This window comes from Drosophila elegans, unplaced genomic scaffold (assembly GCF_018152505.1).
Source record: "Drosophila elegans isolate 14027-0461.03 unplaced genomic scaffold, ASM1815250v1 contig_476, whole genome shotgun sequence".
Classification (NCBI taxonomy): domain Eukaryota; kingdom Metazoa; phylum Arthropoda; class Insecta; order Diptera; family Drosophilidae; genus Drosophila; species Drosophila elegans.
In genome coordinates, this window is record NW_024545863.1 from 5,008,022 (window position 1) to 5,030,893 (window position 22,872).

Genomic DNA, 22,872 nt, shown 5'->3' on the forward strand with positions numbered 1-22,872 from the left:
AGTTTCGGCGTCGCTTAAGTGGGTCGGACAAAAGGGCGAGGTTGCGGTTAATACACAAGTATGTATATATATTTATACAATATATATCCAGAGGTCCTAGAGGTGAGTGTGTTGCGCCCCTTCTTCCCCACGCTTTTTATAAACTTTTTTAATGCAGCCATTTCGGAGAGTGAGGTGGAAAGGGAGGAAGGGGAGGGCGGAAAAGGATGAGGACCTGAAGTTCGCCTGCCTTCTAATAGAGTCGTAATAACTTCATCATTATTGACGCATAAAACAAAATTTATTTATGCTCGCCGGGTCGCTTTCCGTTTGCCTTTGCTTTAATGCAATACCGGCAGCAGACAAACTAAATGCTTTTATGTGTGTGAGGCCGCTCCATGCCCCCTTTCTTTTGAGTGGGCGGGTATAGGCTGAATTTTATGTGATATTTTTTTTGGGAAGTTCATTTTTTTTATTTCTTTTATTTCTTTACGCATTTAATGAACTATGATGAGGGTTCGTTGTCCCTTTCCAGTTCCCATGGCATCAAAATCAGCACCCTTTTCGATTTTATTGAACTTTTTATTTTTTTTTTTATTAACTTTCGCTTGAGTCGCAATTTATTGCCCTTTTTACGAAAAAAGGGGGGAGTTTGCCTGCTCGTCTTAATGATAATTTGTCATCATTTGAGCAGAAGCAGGATAGGAAGCCGAAAATGTTTTGTAATTGCAGGGAGCAGTGGGGAAACTGTGGGTCTTATTTATGCATATTTGTGGAGCGAACAAAGGCGTGTGCCGCCCACACACCGAAATATATGTATATATACTGTACATGTACAGGGAAGCATAAATTTCCAGGTGAGAATCGCACCAGAACAGTGAAAAACAAAACAAAACCCCAACAAGACAAACTTAACTAACTGTGAAATTTCTTATTGTGATTGCGTTTGTCATTGCGTTAGTTTACAACTCCGCACACCTGTACAGTGAACTCACCCACTCACATGACAGGCGACGCCTGCCACAACTTTCCATCGAATAAAATAGTTGCAGGCGGCAGCCCTCAAAGACATTGACTGCACATCTCTAAGTTATGAAAATCTGTGCGAGAATTCTCTTAGCTAAAGCGCATTGAACTGTGCAAATTGCGAGCAATTTAATTTTTTCTCGCTCTCCGTGGGAATCAGCTAGCTGGTACTCCCTATCGCGTGGCCCGTAGCCCGTAGCCCGTATCCCTTAACCCGGATTCCGTATCCTGACTGCGTCCTATTGGCCCACCTCTCACACAGCTACCCCGCGGGAGGGTGCGAAAACTTTGCGTAATACCAAAAAGTGCTGGCAGCACATTTCGAGTGCAAACTTTATATTAGAGTTGAAGTGCCACACACACACACACACGCGAGCCGTCTCCGGCAAGTAAGTAGAAAAGTGGCAAAAGTGCAAGTACGTGGCTTGGCTCGACTTGCCGTGGGGTGATGCGGGGGGGTCACGTCACCCGAAATCCCCCCCTTTCGTAGAATACCCAGCGCCACCCTTTCGCGACCCCTGCGTTATTTATGAGTTGCGTATGCTATAACGAACTGCATCGGGGGCAGCCAATGCACACCGAAAGAAAACAGATCTAATGCAATGATCGATTGGATATTTTTTCATTTGTGAAACGGACATTCATCATACACTCAGAAAATGCTATTATCCATAAACTACTAAATAGACTTCATTCAAACAAATTGCAGAAAAGGTAAGAAAGTAAAATCCCTACACCCAAGAAAAAATTGTCATAAAAAACCATTGTTACATGAGTTTAAAACTATACGGTATAAAAAATTTCTCAATAAGATGAGTGCTAAATGAGTACCACGAAATTATCAAAATACAAAATATGTAGTTTGAAAATAGGGCCTTTGAGTACAGTTTTAAACTTTTCGATATAAAAATGAAACTGAAATGTAAATGGGTTTTATTATTTAGTATTGAATTAATACTACTTACTTAAATACTGTTGGTAGTTTATTTTCAAGGCACACTTATTAAAACTAAACTTACTGTTTTTTTGGATGTAGTCATTCCACTCAAATGTTTTGAAATAACCAGAAATTAATTTTCAGTAATAGTTTTCAGTACATAAACTAATACAAGATATAGAGAAAGATTTTATTTCTGAAACAGAATTAGCATTGAGAAATCCGACATATGATGTGCTATTACTTCAACAACAAACATTTGTATTTCCTTTATTTTTGTTTGTGATTAATGGCTTAAGAGTTAATATATTTTCGTTCAGCGTAGCACAAAAACGCAGCAGCACAAAGCAATGCGCCAATATGACAACGACAACTACTAGAAGCTGTTGGCTGAAAAGTCCTGCAAGGACCAAGGACCAGTGCTCGCAATTACAGAGCACAAGTCATCGACTTACGCAAAGTTCAGCCAACTTATGATACCCGGCGAGCGATTCGTAGCTCATTCTTTTACACACCTTCCGCTTTCTTGCATACTTTCTCCGGTAATTCGAAAATATTGCGAGTTTCCTCGTTAGCTGCAATTCACACTCGCGACTCGCAGGTAGTTTTCACGGCAACTGAGCCACCCGCTGGCATTCAGCATCACCACCCACATGCAGGCCACTAACTGGTTGGACGGGGCGATGAAGTTGCCATCGCACCCACTTGGTCGCAGTCCGCCCATTTGGGCCCCTCCTTTGACACGCGAGCTTGCGTTTAAAAGGAATTAATACACTTTTCAACCCATTTGCCGCCCAGCGCTTTTACCTTATTGCCCCCGTCGTTTGCCTTTGCTGAACGGGGCATATATGTATCCAGAAAACCATTTTATAATGGGCCACTTACAAAATGTCATATGGAAATCATAAAAAAATTTAATCATTTTTCATGTTTAGAAAAATAAGTTAAGACAGTAAATAATTTTTACAAATAAATCTCTACGTTTCCCTTCCTGAAAATTGAATGATTTAACACCTAAACTAATGTTATAATTGATTGTCTTATATTTAGAAAAAAAATTCTGGTCGTCTTTCAAATGGCATGAAAACGCATTTTCCATTTATTTAATTGAAATTTGAGTGTTCTATGATGATTTTATTTTTAATAATTATGCTGCTAAAACCATTTGTTGTTAATATTAAATTTTTGGTTCGTTATTGGTAAGTGAATTGATAATTGATAGTCATTTTTGAAAACATTGTGCTTCTGCGTGTGATTGTTTTTATTGCCACCGTTCGTGTTGCCTTTGTTCTGGGCGCTTTGGCTGCGGAACGTGCGATTTTAATTGCATAATTTCAGATTTATTTTTTGTGCAACCCCCTCCCCGCGAAACGCCTGCCATCGCCACTTGGCCGCTAGCTGTTCCTTAATGGGTGAGAACAAACCGTTAGCTACTTGCCATAATAACGCGTTATGGGCGAGTCAATAAAAATAAAAATGAATTTGCAAATTGTGAGCATTTAATGAGTTGCACATGTGCGTTTTTAATTAATAACAAAGCACGCTCGCCCACACCCCAAAACATGATGGCATACACACACACACCAACACACATGAGGCAGCAGGAAACATTGCTTGTTTTAGTAAAATAATTTCCCGGGGCTACGCTACAGCGCATTTGCATTGTATTGGGATGAATGCCTGGCGGAAGCCAAATATCGCACTAAACTAATGCCGGCTGCAGAGTTAACATTCAATATTGGATTACTCGGTCTAATTATGCGTCAGCTAAATTTCCGATATCGGTTAATTCCATTTGATAGTCCCTTGCCAGGTATTTTCCATAATTTTTGGCACACCGCAAGGGCTGCGAAATCACAAACAAATTTAATCATGTTAATATAATTACTAAAAATTAAGCCATAATCAACACACGCACTGGGAAGCCGAGGCAAACACCTGCCAGCAAATGGGAAACGGCAAATGGCAAACAACAAGCGGCAGCTGGAGAAAGGATAAAGGTCCTGGGAGAGGAGCAGCTGAAGGGTGGGACAGGGGAACATAACACCAAAACGACCCAAATTATTTTTAATTCCCCGCCGGATTAGCGCACATGAAACGAGCAGCCCGCCTGCGACTCCAGAGGCCTTGAATTGCTTGCCTTTGCCTTTGCTTTCGCCTTTGCTGCAATTTATCCTGCGTGCTGCGCATATTAACGAAATGATTATGGAATTCATAATTACGCACACTCCATGCTCCACCAGGTCCCAGTGTGTATTGTAAAATGCGTCAACACATTTGCCAGCCGACGGCAGCAGCGGCATTGTCTCCCTCAGGATTCCGAGGTCGTCAGACAATGGTCTGAGTCCCCGGCCCACATGGCGCATACGCAATTTCCACTGCCTTGGCTGCTCAAATATTTGACGGCATACAGCGTACGGCATACGGTATACGGTATACTGTGCGTGATTAAATTAAATGCCAATGCCGGGGCCAGTTCGAATCGGAAACTGACGACACAACTAATTAAAAACGCCCAACAATGCGACGTGACAGGGACCGTGAAAGGAATTTGTTGTGCCGAAATTCAATTGCCAATCGAGGTCATTGGCCCAGTTGACCAATGGCCAAATATGTACTAATATAACTATGTGTTCGTAATGAACCAAGCTGGCCGCATAATGCGATTATTGTCCCCGGCATATCTGGGCTGTCACGGATAGATAATAAATTGCAATTCCATGTTGTTAACCCGCCCCGAGGGTATTTAGAGGCCAAATCAAATGCACTTAACTAAACTAAATGTGGTCGCAGTGTTCAGTGTTCAGTGCTCAGTGCTCAGTTCTCCGTTCTCTACCCGCTGCGCTTCAAAGTAGGCAACGATTTGCGCGCAGCATAAATTTCATTTGAGTGGAAAAGCAAAATTGTTAAAAGGGACCGACCGATAACGTTTTTCCTTCCCAATTGGAAACTTGTTTAAGTTAATTGAAACTCTGACTCGGCGGCAAGGGTATGGACAATGCGCATACCACTCACAAAACTGGAGAACAGTCGAGATACCTTACCCATATACCCCAAAATGCCGAACAGAAAAGGTTTCAACTTTAGTTTTCGTTTGATCAGAACTGGGATTCGAGCCAGGATATTTATATCCATGCGTAGGCCTCGAAGGGCGGCCCGGACTTGTTGAATGGCCCACGAATATGTGGCGCCCAGCCAGGGATCGCCATCTCCTGTCCGAACTTCCTGGCCGGCAAACAGCTTAGGTTCAGTCAGTGCCCGGCAATGTGCTTAAGTCTCATTTATTTTTCATGGCCTGGCCTATAAAAATTGTAATTTCATTACCACCGACAGGCGGTTACTTCGAAGGTGGGTGTGTTTTTCGACGCGGGTCTTGGGTAGCAAGTGCAAAAATTGAAACACACTTGAAAAATGAAGGTGCCCGGAAAAGCACAACCGCAACCAAACGCCAAAGGTGCCCAAAACTCTCTATTTCTCTCTTTCTCTCTCTCACTTGCCGCTGTCTGCCGACTGCCGACTAAGGCCTTTTTATGAATTTTTAAAAATGTTGCTGTTTTGGCGGCTGCCGGCGCTGATTTCGCAGTCATGGGCAGCCGTGAGGCCACAGGACCCAAATGCCCGGCCACTTGTTAGCCATTTTATGTTTCCACAAAACGCCCGAGTGCGAGCCGGAGCGGGTGAGTATGTGGCCAGGGTACTTAACTTAAATGGCATATACTATGCACCTTCCTCCCCGCCACGGCCTCGACCAGTCGACATCAATTTAAATTGAATTTTCACTTACCTGCGGATGAGAATGGGCCCGGACTTTCGTATGCAGCCCAGACACTCGGCAATTTACGTCCTGAATTAGTCTAATGTAAAATTTAAGCTCTAACTCAGGCGTTTTCTGTTCAGTTTTGGTATGCCCATCTGCCCATCTGCTCATCTCTTCGTTAGTTGTTTGGTCTTCTTTGGCCAGAGAACGGGGTTGAGCTGCTAATTGATTAGGCCCGACATTTAATTAGCAGTGAATATTTCTGTTCCATTGCGGCTTGGCTTTTGAGCACATTCATAATGCTTTGATGGCTGGTCCGCGTCCCGCTTCAATGTCACCAATTATGCTAATTAAAGGTGCCTGCCAGCCTTTCGTTCGCGGAGGTGGAAAAGCCCAAGCTCAACAATGCGCGCAAAATGTCTCCGTTTATGACTGAGGGCGGTTTTTACGCCTAGTGGATATTTTTAAACGGCAAAATTGACAGGCTCCAAGGGGACGAGACTCAAAAAAGGGCTAACCAACTGGTCAGGGCTTGGGTCAATTGACAGCCAAGGCGTAATTATCAAAATATGTAGACGTAAACGCCTTCTGCCTTCTGGAATTGACAAATTAACATAAGAATGGTTAGCCAAGTGAGCAGCAGAATGTAGAAGGGATAACGTTTACGTTGCACGGAGAGAAGGCAGCATATCTTATGCCCTCGAGCGGTAACGAACCTGTTGATGAATCAAACACGAAATTCAAATTTAAGCCCTGAAATGGGCGTGTCCTTGCACATTGTCTGCGTCAACTTAACGCTAGCTGCACTAATTCAATTAAATATTTGTCTTTGTAGTTTTTGTCGCCGGCGAAAGGAGCGCAGGAGGGATTTTGAAAATATGACGAGGATGAGGACTGAATCCCAAGATGAGTAGGCAACGAGAAAGCCAAGGCTGCCGGCTCAGGATGAACAGGCCGTCCCGGCTTCGGCATAATGCAAATATTGTCGAGAGCGCGGAACTGGGCGGAGCTTTCACTCAGAAAGTGAAAGCAGTCCTGGCGGCTGGCGGGAATGAATTTATTGCTTTTGGGAATTTTCCAGTTGATGGCATTTAATGCGATTTCGTATTTAAATGAAGGGGATGGCACTGGAGTTTGGGCCCTGGTCGTGGCACAACAAAGACGATGGACTCATTGGGGCGCATCAAATTAAGCCCAGTCGAGGCAGCAACTTAATACAGGGCCACGATAATCCGGTTCCCCGTTTGCCTCATGTATTGATTTGGTGTTATCTACTCCTCTCCAAAACAATGATTATTTCGCAGGGCCCAATAATAGTTAGCGCTAACTGAAAATGTTATTAATTACTGCAGCAAGTTAACCACAGTCGAAGCCGCAACTTAATCCGCTTCCAAAGTATTGAATTCCTTATTCCTTAAGTATTTAATTGGTGTTATCTATTCCTCTCCAAAACAATGAGGATTTTCCAGGGGCCCAACTTAATACGGACCCCACTTCACATGCATTTCAACTGGTGTTATCTACTCCTTTACAAAACGTCTATGATTTTCCTTCAGTATTGAATTGGTGTTATCTATCCTCTCCAGAGCAATGATGATTATCCAGGGACCCAAGGGTAGTAGCTTTCGCTTATTTAATTAATTTCACTTGAGGCAGCAACTTAATACGGACCCCACTTTGCATGCATTTCAACTGGTGTTATCTACTCCTTTACAAAACGTCCATGATTTTCCAGGGCCCGAAAATAGTTTTCGCTGATTGAAAATTGCATCGGTCACACACGAATGCAGTGACCGACTGACAGGGCAATCTAAAATGTTTTGCTGGCTGCACAAGAGCAGCCTCCTTGATGCAAAATTACCACTGGTTTCAGTTTCAGATTCAGATTCAGTTCCCGTTTCTGTTCAATTGCCAACTGAAAAATGCCCGCACAGATTTAATGTAAATACACACCCGTAATTGGCAACTGTTTTTTTTTTTTTTTTGCTGTGATTTTTATTATCTGATAGTGTAGCATGACAATATGTTTGTTGAATAAATAAATAAATAATTGGTGTGTTGTAAAAAGTGTAAAGTGCATTAAACTAGTTGCCAGGCCGGCAATGTCCTAATTAGGTGAAGAATATACGTATAAATATTTTCATAAACGGTAACTGTTCTATTTGGTTAACAAAATAAGCCAAGCAGCCAATTGGCAGTGGCATAATTCAATTAAAGCGCCTGCATTAATGCTAATGCAAATAGCAGAAAAATAATTGACTTTCCATAATTTCACCGCTCGGCTGGGCCAGCGAATAAATATTAAAATTAACTTAAACTCGCTACCCGTCACATAAACGAAACTAGAGAAAAATTATGCTCGAATTATGCTAATTGCGTATAATCGAAATAAAGTGAAACAAAATATGTCTAAATTGAACCGCCACCTGGTAATGAATAAATAATTGATATCGCTGTGAGTTATAGCATAGCATTATGCGGACGAAGTCGAAAGGTTTTTAACTTTTTTGTTGCGTGCAAGAGAGAAAAAACTTTCAAGGAAACCTATGGCTAATTGAGGGTCCTTAACGCTACTATTAACATTTGTTCGCTTATTAAGTTGTTCATAGAACTTACTTTTGATATATCATAGATATATGGTTCCTAAAATTACCTCGACACCTTCATGCTTCCAACGAAGGATGCTCCCGCCAGATTTAGTCCAGTGGCCATTTTTGTGGAGAGCTCTGGTTGCTGCAACTTTTTGGCCAATTTCGCCTCGGACTACTAATGGCGGTCACAGCTCCAGACGAAACTCCAGCCACAGGACATCGTTCTGGCGGTTGGTCATCCTTCGCACGGACAGGCAGCAGTTGAATAAAGATGTCGCCGGTAAGTCAAACATGCGCAGATGCAGCCGAATTAAACAAACATGCTGCAGTGCGGGATCAGAGTTACATCTACGATCGATTGCGGTGAAACTGGGATGTGGGATGTGGGGTCACTTAAAACCCTGCCCCGACGAACTTACCTTCGCCAGCGGGCACAGGTTTGAGCTTAACCTAAAGCCAAACTTAATCGATGCACGAACTTACCTTCGTGCCTAACAAGATTGTGAGTGGAAGTGGATATGTACATGGACTGGACAACTAGAACTCGCTAGGCCCACAAGGCTAGTCGAGCATAGTCAGCGGATCGGATCGGATCGGATCGGATTGGAGTGGGACAGCGGGGTCAACTACAACTAGCAATAAATAACTGGCCAGTGCTCATCCTGTTATTGGCTGTAGGGATGGCAGAACTGGTAGACCAGGCGCTGTGACCGCTCCGTCTTCTTCATGATGCCCTTCTTGTAGTACTGCCGGATGGAGCGGGACAGCTTGTCGTAGTTCATCGCCGGCCGGTTCTTGCGCCGACCCCACAACTTTGCCACCCGCACCGAGTCCTCGATCTTGAAGATGCCCTTGCTGCGATCGATCCACCGGATGGCCGTTCCATTGACCTGCGGCGAGGCCAGCAGCTCCTTGAGGAACTGCCACAGGTGGATGTGGGAGCCACCGCCGCCGGTCCGTCCTCCGTTCGGCCGTTTTGTTGCCGGCTGCGGGGCTGCACCGCCGTTGGTGGGCGTGGCTGCAGGCGGCGAGGTGGAACTGCTGGTGGTAAGTGTTGTAATTGCGGCTTCTGTCTCCATTTCTTCATCATCTGTTGCAAAAAGAGGAAATAAGTTGGTTTATCACTGAACGTCAATTTAAGCAATATTTCTAGTTTTCAAATGAAAAACAACATTAAACATTCATAGATTTCCCTTTAAATATAAAAAAAAAATTTATTTCAAAACATTAAATAAAATCATAGTAACTAAAAATCTTTAAAACATTTAAAGAAGCCAAAAACATTTAAAGACTAAGAAAATTGTTGTAATATTTTTTTTATCACGACTGGTTACTGTTACCCTCTAATATTAATAATGTGTCTAAAAAAATTTGAAGACCAAAATCAAATTCCAAAATCATTTTTATGGCAAATTTTTTAATTTCTGTTAAACAAATTTAAAATAATTTTTTTTTCAATTCAATTTAAAAATTGCAAATAAAATTGAAAAGCTTTAAATTAAATTACAAATTTTTTGAAATGTTTAAACCGTATATGTATTAAAATTAATATTTATACCCTTGCAGAGGGTATTATAATTTCAGTCAGAAGTTTGCAACGCAGTGAAGGAGACGTTTCCGACCCTATAAAGTATATATATTCTTGATCAGCATCACTAGTAGAGTCGATCTAGCCATGTCCGTCTGTCCGTCCGTCTGTCCGTCCGTCTGTCCGTCCGTCTGTCCGTCTGTCCGTCTTTCCGTCCGTTTATATGCAAACTAGTCTCTCAGTTTTAAAGCTATCTGCATGAAACTTTCCCAAAAGTTGTCTTTCTATTGCAGGTAGTATATAAGTCGGAACGAGCCGGATCGGACGACTATAGCATATAGCTCCCATAGGAACAATCGGAAATATAATTGAAAAAAAATTATAACTTTGCTGTTTTTTAATTTTTTGTTTAGTTCTTCGACATATAGCAATGGTTAAATAATTCAGAATTATGGTTTGAATTTCATCAAAATCGGACGACTATAGCATATAGCTCCCATAGGAACAATCGGAAAAATAATTGAAAAAAAATTATAACTTTGCTGTTTTTTAATTTTTTGTTTTGTTCTTCGACATAAAGCAATGGTTAAATATTTCAGAATTATGGTTAAAATTTCATCAAAATCGGAAGACTATAGCATATAGCTCCCATAGGAACAATCGGAAAAATAATTGAAAAAAATTATAACTTTGCTGTTTTTTAATTTTTTGTTTAGTTCTTCGACATATAGCAATGGTTAAATATTTTAGAATTATGGTTTAAATACGCAAGTAAATCATAATTTTAATGTTTTCAAAAATATTTAATTCTTGCAATAGCTGCAAGGGTATATGAACTTCGGCTTGCCGAAGTTTGCTTTCTTTCTTGTTTTAAAATATTTTTAAGAAACTTTTATAAATTTTAAATCTTTAAAATCTTATGATATGATGGCTCGAACGGTTAATGTATAAGTACATTTTTTAAGAGGTAAATATTTCTATGCTATTAAAAATTTCGAATTTTAAAGGTACGTATGAGTACATTTTTTAAAAGGTTAATATTTCAAAATTAATTAAATGCTTTTAAATTACAATGGCCTTAAGTCGCGACTACCTAATAAAAATGTTCTGTTCCCTCCGCTATGCAAATCACCTTCGCTTTTCTAGCCACACAACTCACCTTCGCTGTCCTCGTTGTAGTCCAGGTTCAAATTGGGCATCGCATAGCTGGCTGGCCAGAGATTGCCGTTTGCAGACTGGTGCGACTGCTGATGCTGCTGCTGCTGCTGCGGATTCTGCTGATGAGCGGGCTGGTCGGCGTAGGCCATCTTCCAAATCTCCAACTGGGCGTGCAGCGTGCTCCCACTCTGAAATGAAAGCCGAAAGTGAGACATTTCGAATGGGCACAGAGCCTTAATCCTGGCTAGATCGCAATCTAGACGGCATATCAATTGGGAATTCTTAGGCTATCGAAGTGCATAAATTATGTGCAGTCTCCGTGGTCCAAACCGCATTGCATTGGCCGTTGTCGAAGTAGTAGTGGTGGAAGTGGTAGTGGTAGTGGCAACCAGAGACAACGGCGACGACGACTTACTTTCACCTTGCAATGTCGTTGCTGGTCGTTGGCTCAGTTCGACTGCTGCCAGTGCTGCCAGTCCGTCCCTGCCCCCTTTTCCGCCCCTCTGGCAGTCATCCGAGCTGCGGCGATGGCTCGTAATAATCCGTCCAAGTGCTGCAGTTTCACCAAACAACCTTCACACATTCTTTCACCTTTACAGCCATGACCACGGTTACTAATTTTGTTTCTTTTGCGACTTACTGCTTACTGCTCTCCGATTTCGTTGGCGTTCGCGATCGCGTTCACGTTCGTTGCCTAAGTCTTTTGATTTCTGGCCTTTTTCACTGCACTCTCTTTTGGTAGCAAAAGCAGCAGCCAACGAGCCTAGGCGAATTTAATCATTGATATATTTTTGGCAAAACTCTCGACAACATCGGAGAGCACATGTGTTCGCTGGATGGATGTGATGTGGATGTGGATGTGTTGTGGATGTGGAGTAGTTTTAGACGCCGCCATCTCTGCCTAATTGCTGGCAACAGATTTGGGGGTTTGAGGACTGAGCTTTGGCTTTTAAAGTTTTGCGTTTTGCTTTCTGATTTCTGATTCCGACTGGGCCTGTAAGTCGCTCTGGCTGCCAGCCATGACGTCAACGCCAGTTACGAAACTTGTTTCGTTTTAGTTTTCGTATCGTATCGTATCGCATCGTTTCGTTTTGTTTTGCTCTTTGTTGTCTTTAACCATTTCCATTCCTTTTCGGCCCGCACGCGAAATTCAATTCAATCGCATTGATTGGGCCTCTTCGCATATTGGCTCTTTGCTATTGCTATTCGCGTTTGCATTGTGTTATTGTTTTATGCGCCATGGGCTATTGGCCCGTTGCTTTGTGCTGATCGATTTCGTAATATGCCCAACTATTTTGGCACTCGCCCAGTTAAGTCATACGTGTTTGACTCACACTTCTTATGCTTTTTATATTTCCAACTAATTCCATAGCTAAAGTCTAGGTGTCATTGAAATGGCTAATTGTGGGTTTCTTTTAGATTCGCGGAATTTGGACACATAGCTGGTACCCATTGAAACAGAACCATTTTTTTATGTGCCATAATTTTTCAAAATATAACGAAATACACTCTCTTTTGGTGGTTGAACATAAAATTAATTTAATAATAAAGTTAACAGCTAACAAATTTCTTGCTTTTAAGTATTTCTTCAATTCGATAATTTAAAACCCGTTGTTAATGATTAGTACCCAAGACTTTTTTCGGTGAAATGGCTTCAGCTATTTGATATTTAGTAGCTTCCATTAAATCAAACCAGTTCAGCAGTATAGAAATCTAAATATTAGTTTTATGGTTTCCCAATTATTTGTATAATAAAATCTTGAAATTATTTTCAAGACTTCTGCAAGTCAAACGAAATGAAAATCGCAAAGGTATTTCAGTGACACCTTTATGAAAGACTTTTCGACTTACCTCAGGCAATCGACGCACGAATTCCTCCTCGCTGAGTAATGTCAGAGCGGCACCGTCTTCGCAGAAGTGCAGCTCCAAATCGGCCACCGCTGGCAGTCTGAATTGGGCCAAGGTGGATCGTAGCCATGCGTGTACTTGGGCGGGCGACCAGCCATTCGGATCTGGATCGGAAATACATATTTGATTATATTGCATTTGATTTAAGAAATGTTAACTCACCCTGCGATATCTGCAGCTCGGCGCAGATGGCGTCCGCCTCGCGTTTGGCATGCTCCAGGGCCAGCGAAATGACCGGCTCAAAGTCCCCGCGCACCTCGGCCAAGCCGCCGATGAAGGATTCCAGAGCCAGTGGCTTCAGGTTGTGCCGCTTCTGGAAGCTGGTGTCCTCCAGGCACTCGCGCAGCAGCTGATGATCGGGCTTGGTGTCCTGCTGCAGTATCTGCTGCTGCAGGCTCTGCTGCTGGAGCAGCGAGTTCAGGTCGATGAGGCCCTCGATTTCCGCGTCCAGGGGCTCTGCCTTGATGCTCTCCCCGCAGGACGATCGCGGCGAGGGCGTCTCGCAGTTGGACTCCGGCGGCGAGGGCGGCAGGATGTGCAGCTCCTGCTTGATGCTGACCGCCTCTAGCGAGGGGGACGGGCTGTTCAGGCTGTCGTAGCGGCCGAATCCGTAGGCCGCGAACTCCGATTGCAGCGGACTGGACTGCGGCGAGGGGTAGGCGCTGTGTGGGTAGGCGGGCGGCGGGATCAGCTGGTGGCCGGAGGTGGGGTGAGGAATCGCGGGCTGCTGCGACTGCTGCTGCGGCTGCTGCTGCAGGGGCTGACTATCCCAGGCACACTCGACCTTAATCTGGGGGGCGTTGTACTGGAAGACGGTGGTGGGAATGGGGGCGGACTCTTGCGGCAGCAAGGACAGGTCAAAGTTGTCCGCATAGGCAGAGTACTGGTCCGGCGGCGTCTGGGCCTGGAACTGATGTGCCTTCAGCTGCGGACTATGCGGCATCTGTGCGGGAAAAAAAAAGTGGGCCAAAACTTAAGTACACATTAAAAAATAATAATATTTTTGTTCACAGAAGAAAAATCTTTTAAAGAGCTATAAAACTTTAACAGCATTATGTGTAGCTTAAAAAGAAACCTTATCCAATATCATAAAAAGTTAACAAAATCTATAAAATTTCCACAAATAAAAAAATTAGAAATTATTTAAAATATTTTTATTATTCCTTTTTTTATTACTTACAAAAGTAAAATTTAAAAAATCACAACAAAAATTGTATATGCCTTAAATATGTATTTGATTGTTTCGCTTCGCCATTATTCTAATATAGGGCTTTTCAAACACAATTAAACCCAATTTTTGCCAGTGCACACAAGAACTGAAGTTTTTGGTTACAACTAAGAAAATAAGAGGGCCAGGCCATCGGCTGCTAATTGAAAATCAAAACACTTATGGCGCCATCTTGCCGGGGCCTCACTAATTATCCGGCCATCTGAGATGCCAAATCGCGGCCACCTGTCTTAATTATCGCGCCCATGAAAGTTAATTAGTTTTATTTCCCCGCTTCCAGTTCGAATATGTGCGTATGTGCGGACGCCTTTCTAATTCGTACTCGTACTCGCAGCACCTACCTGACAAAGTATTGAAATTTTCGGTTCTGATTCGGTTCTGATTGGGTTGAGTTGGGGACTGAGCTTAACCTTAGAATATCCACGGCTGGCGATGCTTTTAAAGATTTGTATAGATTCGAATCGAAGCCAACAAGACAAGAGCAAGAGGCGTACTAAGCTCGGAGTGGCATTGATTTTCTCATTTATCAAGTTGCGACTTCGACTGTGACGCCACAGAAGGCAGCTGCGAAAAGGAAAAAAACCCAGAGCCCCCGTGGACGAGGGGGGTGTGTGCTTTTTACGAACGGCCAAACAATGACTAGATCAAAATCAAAGCGGTCTCCCAGCTCTGGGCTTCACCGCCATATCTCTCTCTCTAGGCTAGGGTGTTTTATTTATTTATTTTTTCTTATTTATTTTTTTTCGCAAAGCGTCATAGAAGTAGGCGATGCTAATTCGGCCCGAATGCGCTACCAATTTTTACCTCCGAGAAACTGGTTTTTCATTAAGCAACTAAATGCAGCAGCTAGGTTTGTTGGTGCCCAGGGGGACGAGGAGGTGCATTGAATATGTCTATGCGCTGTGTGCTTATTATTAATAAAACAGCTCATACTGGATTTTCCGAATAGTACTTTTTGCTTTTGGAACTCAGGGGAGGCCGGTGGGCATTATTAGTATTGGCAGCGCTCGACGACGCCATAGTTCTAACTAGTCACGATGTTATTACAATTTCTGTTTTTTAATTGTTCAGCAACGGGGCGTATGAGCGATTTCAGTTTGCTTTTCTCGCCTGCCCGCTAATTGCCAGTGCAAACATTTTGATTTCGCCTCAGCACTTGGTGATTACCTTGCGTAATCTGCATATTATTAGAGCAATATCGAAGCCGTGTACTTCACCCGAATCCCAGCTTGGATACGATTTAAAATCCAAGTACCAAGGAAAACCTAGGACATGATTCAGCAGCTGCAGCCAATGACTCAGCCGAATTGCCATAAAAATTGTGATTGCTGGGCAAAAATTGCATAATAAATTGAGTTGCTACGGGCCATTTATGGACCATTAAAGGACGGACATACTGGCTGAAATAATGTCAGCTAGTTATTACACTGCCTTCCCACAACAGTTTCTAAAAATTATGGAAAATAATAACTATTTTATGGCCATTAACTTACCACCCCTAAATTTCCCTTTAAAAAGGTCTTCAACTCTCTAAATAGCTAATGCAAAATAAGGCTAATAAATATTGCCCATCTTAGACCAATAAAAACGGACGGAATTTGCATTTTTTTCGTTTGCTCTTGACAAACTTTGATTATTTAGCATTATATTCTCCTACCCTTAGACAAGCCCACATCCTCGCAGCTGGGCGAATTAGATCACTCGGGTTATTCCAGTAAATGAATTTCCTGCTGATCGTACTCGTAAATTTTAATTAAATCTCGTTCTACAAAAGCCGAGAAAACAAGCTCAACAATTCTGACAGAATCGGAGTTCCCAGATGCCGGAGAGAGATGCGGACAAAAGGCTTTTTTGTGGCCAAAACGCTTTGGCCGGTAATAATTCATTGGCGTGTCCGACATGGGGCGTCTGTCAATAAACGCTTTTGTTTGGGCCAAACTTGGGGGGAGAAGAGGAGATCGGGGTCCAGAATGGAACATATCGAATCGCAGCATGTACCATATATAATATATTGGAATACTGATTTGTCCGACGGTCTATACCAAATAGCACCCGCACCCATCCACGTCACAAATGGCTTGTTTCGGCTTGTTTTGCGTTTGTTTTGCGTTCGTTATCGATCACCAAGCGGTCGGTGTCAAAGTCGGGACATGGAAACAATGAGCCCGGCAGTAATTAGGATTTGGCCCCGGCTCTGGACAAGTGGCTGTCAGGTGTGGATTGTATTTTTAGAAAAACCACAGCGCCATAATAGACACATTTAGCCGGCAATTCTATTTTTAAACAAATTTACAAAAGCCACCAAACTGATATGGCATGTGCGAGGGTGGAGTGGTGAAAGGGAATTATGATAAGTTCTGGGCTTTCCACCTGTATACGAACAGGATACATTAGTATCCAGCAGCTCGATTCGATGAAAACTCTTATCGAGGAACACGAACATGACACGTTATGACTAATGCTGCTCACTCGGAAACACAGATCCGATCCAATGGCCAGGAATTCACACGTCCAATGTCGACTGACACGCACTGGCACCAGAAGAATTTGATTCCAATTAAATTATAGCAATGTTGAGCAGCCAAATTGCCATAACTTCAAAGCTGACTCATTTCAAACGGGCAGAGACGAGCAAAAAAATCAAATATGCCGAATTTATTAAAATTCCAGCAGGCTGCAAAAAGGTCATTTTCCAGCAAAAGCAAGAGATGAAGCCAAACAAATGCCAAAACAAAATAAGCCAAACCAAACCGAATCAATTCAAATCAGAGCAAAGCCTACGATGGCGTTGTGAAAATCAGATATAAAGACAATGTTAAAGCAAACATTTTGCGGCGCTGTCAAAGGCAGTGGCATATTGGACTTGATTTCCCTTTCAGAGCCAGTAAATTGAAAAACCCTTACCCGAATTAGCAACAATAATATGGCAGAAATGTGTGAGAGAGAGTAAGAGCGTTTGGTAATAAATTGAAAATATCCAACTTGGGCCGAGGCCACAAAAAAAAAGGCAACAGAAAAACAAGTTTTATGATTTTTGTGGCTGGCCAACTCAAACAAAATTCATTAGAACAAGTCGAAGCCACTGTCAAGAATGTGGCATATTTATTTATTTGCCTTTGCGAGTGAGTGTGTGCTGCTGCTGGTGCTTGTGCTTGCTTGTGGCTTCGCCTAATAATAAAATCAAGTTTACGTTTTAAGAACGACAAAAGCATTATTAAAAGCTGCGATCAGATAGCACTCTGGCCAGCAGGCAGCAGGCAGCAGTCAGCTTATTGTCGTACCCCGCGTATAGAAGTATAATAAATGGAACGAATGGACGGGCCAACGCCTAAGGCGAACTCACGACCGATCTAAATAAATCCCATTTTAACCAGATCTTACACGGGGCGCGCCCAGGCCCATAGACAAAGGAGACCTTGATTGGCCCCAGCAGAATCAGAAACAGAATCAGAATCGGAGTATCGCTATCCGAATCGACGTCAGACAAAAGGTAGTTAAGTTGGCCAGTACCAGTACAGAACAGTTGCAACTGCAGCTTTGCAGCTTTGCAGGCCTTGAGTGCTGACATGTCGCTGAGTTATGGCCAGGTGATATTTAAATTAATTTATATGTATCTTTGAACTAAATAAACAAACTATGCTAATGCCGCACGGTCGCAACCTCAGGTGTTCGGAGCTGAGAGTTGTGTTGGCAACTGGCGACAATTGTCAGGTAATCTGTTCTAATCGCATTATGGCCATGGAGCTGCCAGAAAAAGCCAAGCCAAGCCAAACTGACCTCCCCTCCCCCCTCCCTTAGACCGATGCGCAAGCGCAAATTGTTTGTTTAATGAAAAGTTCGCCTTATTCGCGCACTTAGGGTTTGGATTGGAGTGGATGGGATTGGGTATATATGTATATATATACGCTCTGGCAGGGCATGTTGAAGTGCGCTGTCAACATGCATACACAGCTAGACATAAAAAGATAGAGATACAGATACTCTGGCAAATCCCCCGGCGGTATCCACGTACAATCTACCAGCTCTCGGATGCGTGGGTTAAGCTGTCAAAGAGACAAGACTTATTTCTGCTTATTTTTACATCGCCCGACTGACTGACTGCCTGCCTGACTGCCTGCCTGACTGCCTGCCTGACTGCCTGCCTGCCTTCTGTTTGTTTCACTCATTATTCTTTGTATCTGTATCTGTATCTTTGTATCTCTGGCTTTTTTGTTTTTAAACGAGTATCTGTAGCCATTTCGTGACGGGGCGAACTCTGTATGCAGTTCCCGCCATTCTTCGCTATTTGCATTGCATTTAATTGTCGACATTTCATGCTAGATAAATGGCTGGCGGCGAAGTTAATAAATATCTCAAATGGGTGCAACATTTCAATTATGCTGCAATGCTGAATTCTTTGTAGTCCGCTTAATGTGCCAAGTGTCTTTACAACTGCAACGACTCAGAATGCGTATGTTCCGGCTTGTCGCTGGGAAAGCCACTGGAAACTAACCGAAATTAATTAACGCCCCTGCTTTGATTGGCCACTTACTCAAGAGCTCAAGAGCTGCTAACTATTTGGACACTTTCCTGATGGACAGGCCAGACACACACCCACACCCATCCAACCACCGCCTGAATGACACGGCTGGGACCCTGGACTCTCGGCCCATCCCACACTCTCGACAGGAATAGGAATAGGGATAGGAATGGCCAGGAATGCGCTTATGTCTAGGCACCGAGCCCTGCAAACCCAATCCCTTCTGCACTCATTATGCACTGCACGCACTGACAATTATTCCGTATAAAAGACGATGCGAAGCCAACTCATTTCAATTTGCATAAAAGCCAGGCGAGATTCAATGCTGAAGCCACAAGACAAGACCCGATACCACAGGCTGCCGTGGCCATAATTTAGCCTTACACTCAGAAAATTCTACAATAAAAGGTTATGGCTTTACCATGAAGTCAGTACTGAAAGAAAATAAATGCATTTAAAATTAATATACATCAAATAATTTATATAATATAATGGAAGGTATGAGTATTCGGAAATAATATAAATTTGGTTTAAGGTATTCAAAACTATGATGTGATCTCGTAAAAGTAAAAAATAAAAGAAAATATGTTCTCAAATTGCGGTATTTGCTTTCTCATATAATAAAATTGAACAAACGAGGATAGCACACTGAAGATATTTTACAAGACTTGAGAAGCTAATTTGGCTGAGTGCATTGTGGCCATAACAATGCCCGAGAAGGGAACCACACCCAAAAAGTGATTATTATTGTATAATCGTTTTGATTGATAACCAGCCGTTCTGGATAGAATTGGATAGGGCCCTTGTCGGTGCAAACTTAGAAATGCCACTCTCGATGGATTCTCGATGGAAAGGCCTGTCGCTGAGGGAAAGAAAACCTGACAAGTTGAAGTATTTATGTCATGTCGAGTTTTCTTTAACTCAACTAGACTCAACTCGACTCGACTCGACTCGTCTCGGCTTAGCGTGGCTGAGCTGCGAAAGCGGCTTGCATTTATAATTGTTGGCAGTAGTATTTATTTTATTATGTCCATAAATATAATGAGACATGAGTGTGGCTGCCGCAGGCAGTCAGTCAGTCAGTCAGGCAGGCAGTCTTTCAGTCATGCAGTCTTACAATCTTGCCATCTTGCAGTGCATTTCTAAGCGGTGTTGCAAGCCGTCTGCTTCTGTGTCAGCGATTGGAAAAGCGCGGAGACACATTTCCATCAAATCAATCAAAAATGGTAAATACAAGTTTTTTTCTCCCTCATTTTAACCGCGTCGCTTCTGCTTCTACTGCTGCTGCTACTGCTTCTGCTTCTGCTGCTGCTCATGTGTTTTCTTCTATTGCAATGCTGGGGCAGCAGCGACAAACGTCAAAGACTTGCGCACATCGCCTATGGGGCCTAAGTAGGTCCAACAAAAAGTATCTGCTGGATTGGAATGCACTTTCCGAGTGAAATGCCAGTTCAGGCCGGCCGACATGGCAGCTCTTACTCGGCGTTTGTGGCACTGTTTGTTGTCATGCCATAGTTGACAATCATTTAGAATCACTTCTTGCAAAATGAAAGCATCTTTTGAAAGTTGCTGCCATCGTTGGTTGCGATTGCTATTGCAATTGCCATTGCTATTGCTATTGCTGTTATTGTAATTAAAGCGAAATGCCATAAGACAAAAGTGGATGGGAGCTACTCTCACCCAGTGACACGCATTCGCGAGCTGCAAGATGTGAGCTGCAAACTGCAAGATACTTCTGCCGCCTACACGAGATGCGCTGCTAATTAAAATAGCCGCAGCTTTCCTGCCGCAACGAACTGCGCATAATATACAGATACTGATTCCGATTTCAATTCCCATTCCAATTCCGACTTCACTGGCCGATGATAATGGCGGGCAAAAGGTTATCAACTATCGGCGCTGTAGTTGCGCTACAGCCATGTTTTCAAGCAGATACAGATACATTATCGCCAAGATGCTCGATGTGCTCGACTTACCTCACCGCCTGGCATATACATCATTTTCTCGTACTCCATTTCTGACTGCCTGACTGCCTGACTGGCTGACTGGCTGTCTCAGCAATAACAAAGAATTGGTATTTGCAGATATTTCTCAGGCTCTAGCTACTGTAGCTGTAGCTGTAGCTGTAGCTATAGTTGTAGCTGTATCTCTCGGCATGCAAAAATCAACCTCGGATGCGAAAGTCTCGTCTCGCCTGTCTCGTTCTCACTCGCGGCCTCCCGGTCTGGCCGTCTCTTTCTGGCTCTTTCACTTGTTGCTGTTTTGGTTTTAATTTTGATTTTGTTTCTGTCTCTTCGAAATATTCAACTAGATTCACTCAGCGTTTTGTTTCACTGGCTCGGCCTTTGTGTTCATAATGAGCTTTTGAATAGTTTCGAGTTTCGATTTTTTTGTTTTGTGATTGTTGTTGTTTTTTAAGATTGGTTTATTGGCTGTTTTTAAGCCAGTTTTTTGCATTCACTGGACGGGTATTCACTGCATTTCGTTACTAAAATTTCCACTGGCAAACTTGTTGCTCTCTCTTTCACTGTCTCTCTGGCTGTCTCTCTCTCTCTCTCTCTCTCTCTTTCGCTCTGTCTTTATTTCTGACGCTGTCTTTATTTCTCGCTCGGTCCGCTGGTCGACCGTTCGCCAAGTGTTCAAGCTCGATTCTGTGAGCGGTATGCGGATCGATCGCTCCGCTTACCTCATGCGCGGAGCTTTTGAGCCGCCAAACTGGTTGCTGCTGCTGCTGCTGCTCAGAAGCTCAGAAACTGGAGACAGGGCCAGCTTTTGGCACCCCAGCTTTGCCATTCAGCCATCGGCGCGAGCCATCGATGCCAAACAAAAGTCCATAAATTGTGAGATGAAATTTATTTGCTCGCATAAACTGACACACTTGCATAAACTGGGCCAACTGCAAGTGCAACTGTGATTGAGATTGAATGGCCCGCAGCCACGGCCACCAGAAGAGTTTCGTGGCAAACAGCATTTGCCATTCCTCCTGGCCGATGCACGTCAACTGCATTATCATTTCCGCTTCTGTGGCATAAGATGCGAAGACGTCGCCACAAGCAATTGCCTGAATGTTGAGTTGCAGCCGAAATACAATTTCGTCTGCCATTTATATTTCATGGGACAAGGACAATTTCACTGGTTTTTGACATCTCATAAAAACGGCGACGCCGTCTGCCGTCCAACCCCTCTTCAATACTTTTGGCCAGGGTCCTGGCGGCCATTGACTTCCGTGGAAGGAACCGAGCGATGCTATCATGCCAATTGAGCCAACCAAGCAACATTGCAAGAAAGTGTTAAAATTGAAGACTCCATTTAAGAGAAACGTACAAAATTATTAAAATCAAAATACCTTTGAACACCATTTATTTTAAGCTCATCATTTCAATCATTCATAAGCAATAAATTGTTTTTAGCTGATCTAATTTATTTAAATGCTAATTTTGTGTCGTTCCAATATAAATTTATGCTATAAACACACTTGAAATTGCACTTGTTTAAAACAAATATTTGGCAATAAATACAAAAATGACAATTTCTGTTGATTTATGATTTGAAGTGTGCGGTCCTAAGGTAATTTATGTAAAAGTAAAATTTAATCTTAAATTTTTGATTCTTAAACAAAATAATCTTTTGTATTGAATTTCAAAACCTCACCGCCATTTTCGAGGTAGTAAAACTTGGAGATGGTTAAGCTCGATCGATTCTGCGTCGATTCTTACCTTGACAAATGCTTTTGAGCCGGGTTAAATTGGCCTCGCAGGAAGCTCTGTCGCCTAAAATGAAAGGCATGTCAACAGCAATTGCCACTCAGCCAGCCAACCAGCCGGAGATACTCTGCGGATGAGCCGGCTCGCATCCCGCCGATGGCCATCATTATGCCAGATACCGGACCCTCTGCGTTTAGCAGCGGACAGCTTCATACACAGCAACAAAATAATTCATATTTTCTTAATTTATTACCCAAGTTTCCATCACATAAATCTTTAAAACCAATTTAAAGCAAAAATAAAACAAGGCGTTTTGTTTTTCTTTGATAAACAGTATTTTTTTATTCTAATTGAAAACAAACTAAGAAAAGCTTTAAAAACAAATGCATTTTTCAATTGCTTTTCAAGCCAATGCACATCAAAATATTTTCTTTTAATATCAGACAGTAGAAATCTAATTTTTCTTCAAGATGCATTTATGTGTTTTTAATTTCTGTGTAGCGGGAAGGTTGGGGGTGCAGCTCTTTTATCACTCTC

At 42.7% G+C, this 22,872-nt stretch overlaps 1 protein-coding gene across 2 annotated transcripts; it reads right to left on the reverse strand.

The window, feature by feature from the left end:
* Positions 1–7,662: 7,662 nt before the first annotated feature.
* On the reverse strand, positions 7,663–21,293 carry LOC108140637 (DNA-binding protein D-ETS-4). 2 transcript variants are annotated; one of them, XM_017263559.2, is made up of 5 exons: positions 14,454–14,473; positions 13,047–13,827; positions 12,828–12,988; positions 10,978–11,164; positions 7,663–9,380 (listed from the first exon to the last, which is right to left on the reverse strand). In XM_017263559.2, exons 2-5 carry the CDS (start codon positions 13,825–13,827, stop codon positions 8,956–8,958), a joined length of 1,554 nt encoding a protein of 517 aa, XP_017119048.1. In that variant the 5' UTR covers positions 14,454–14,473; the 3' UTR covers positions 7,663–8,955. The 2 variants fall into 2 exon arrangements, with proteins under 2 accessions (XP_017119048.1, XP_017119047.1); XM_017263558.2 differs by lacking the exon at positions 14,454–14,473 and adding an exon at positions 20,608–21,293 and having other exon boundaries at positions 7,664–9,380.
* Between the last annotated feature and the right edge of the window lie 1,579 nt (positions 21,294–22,872).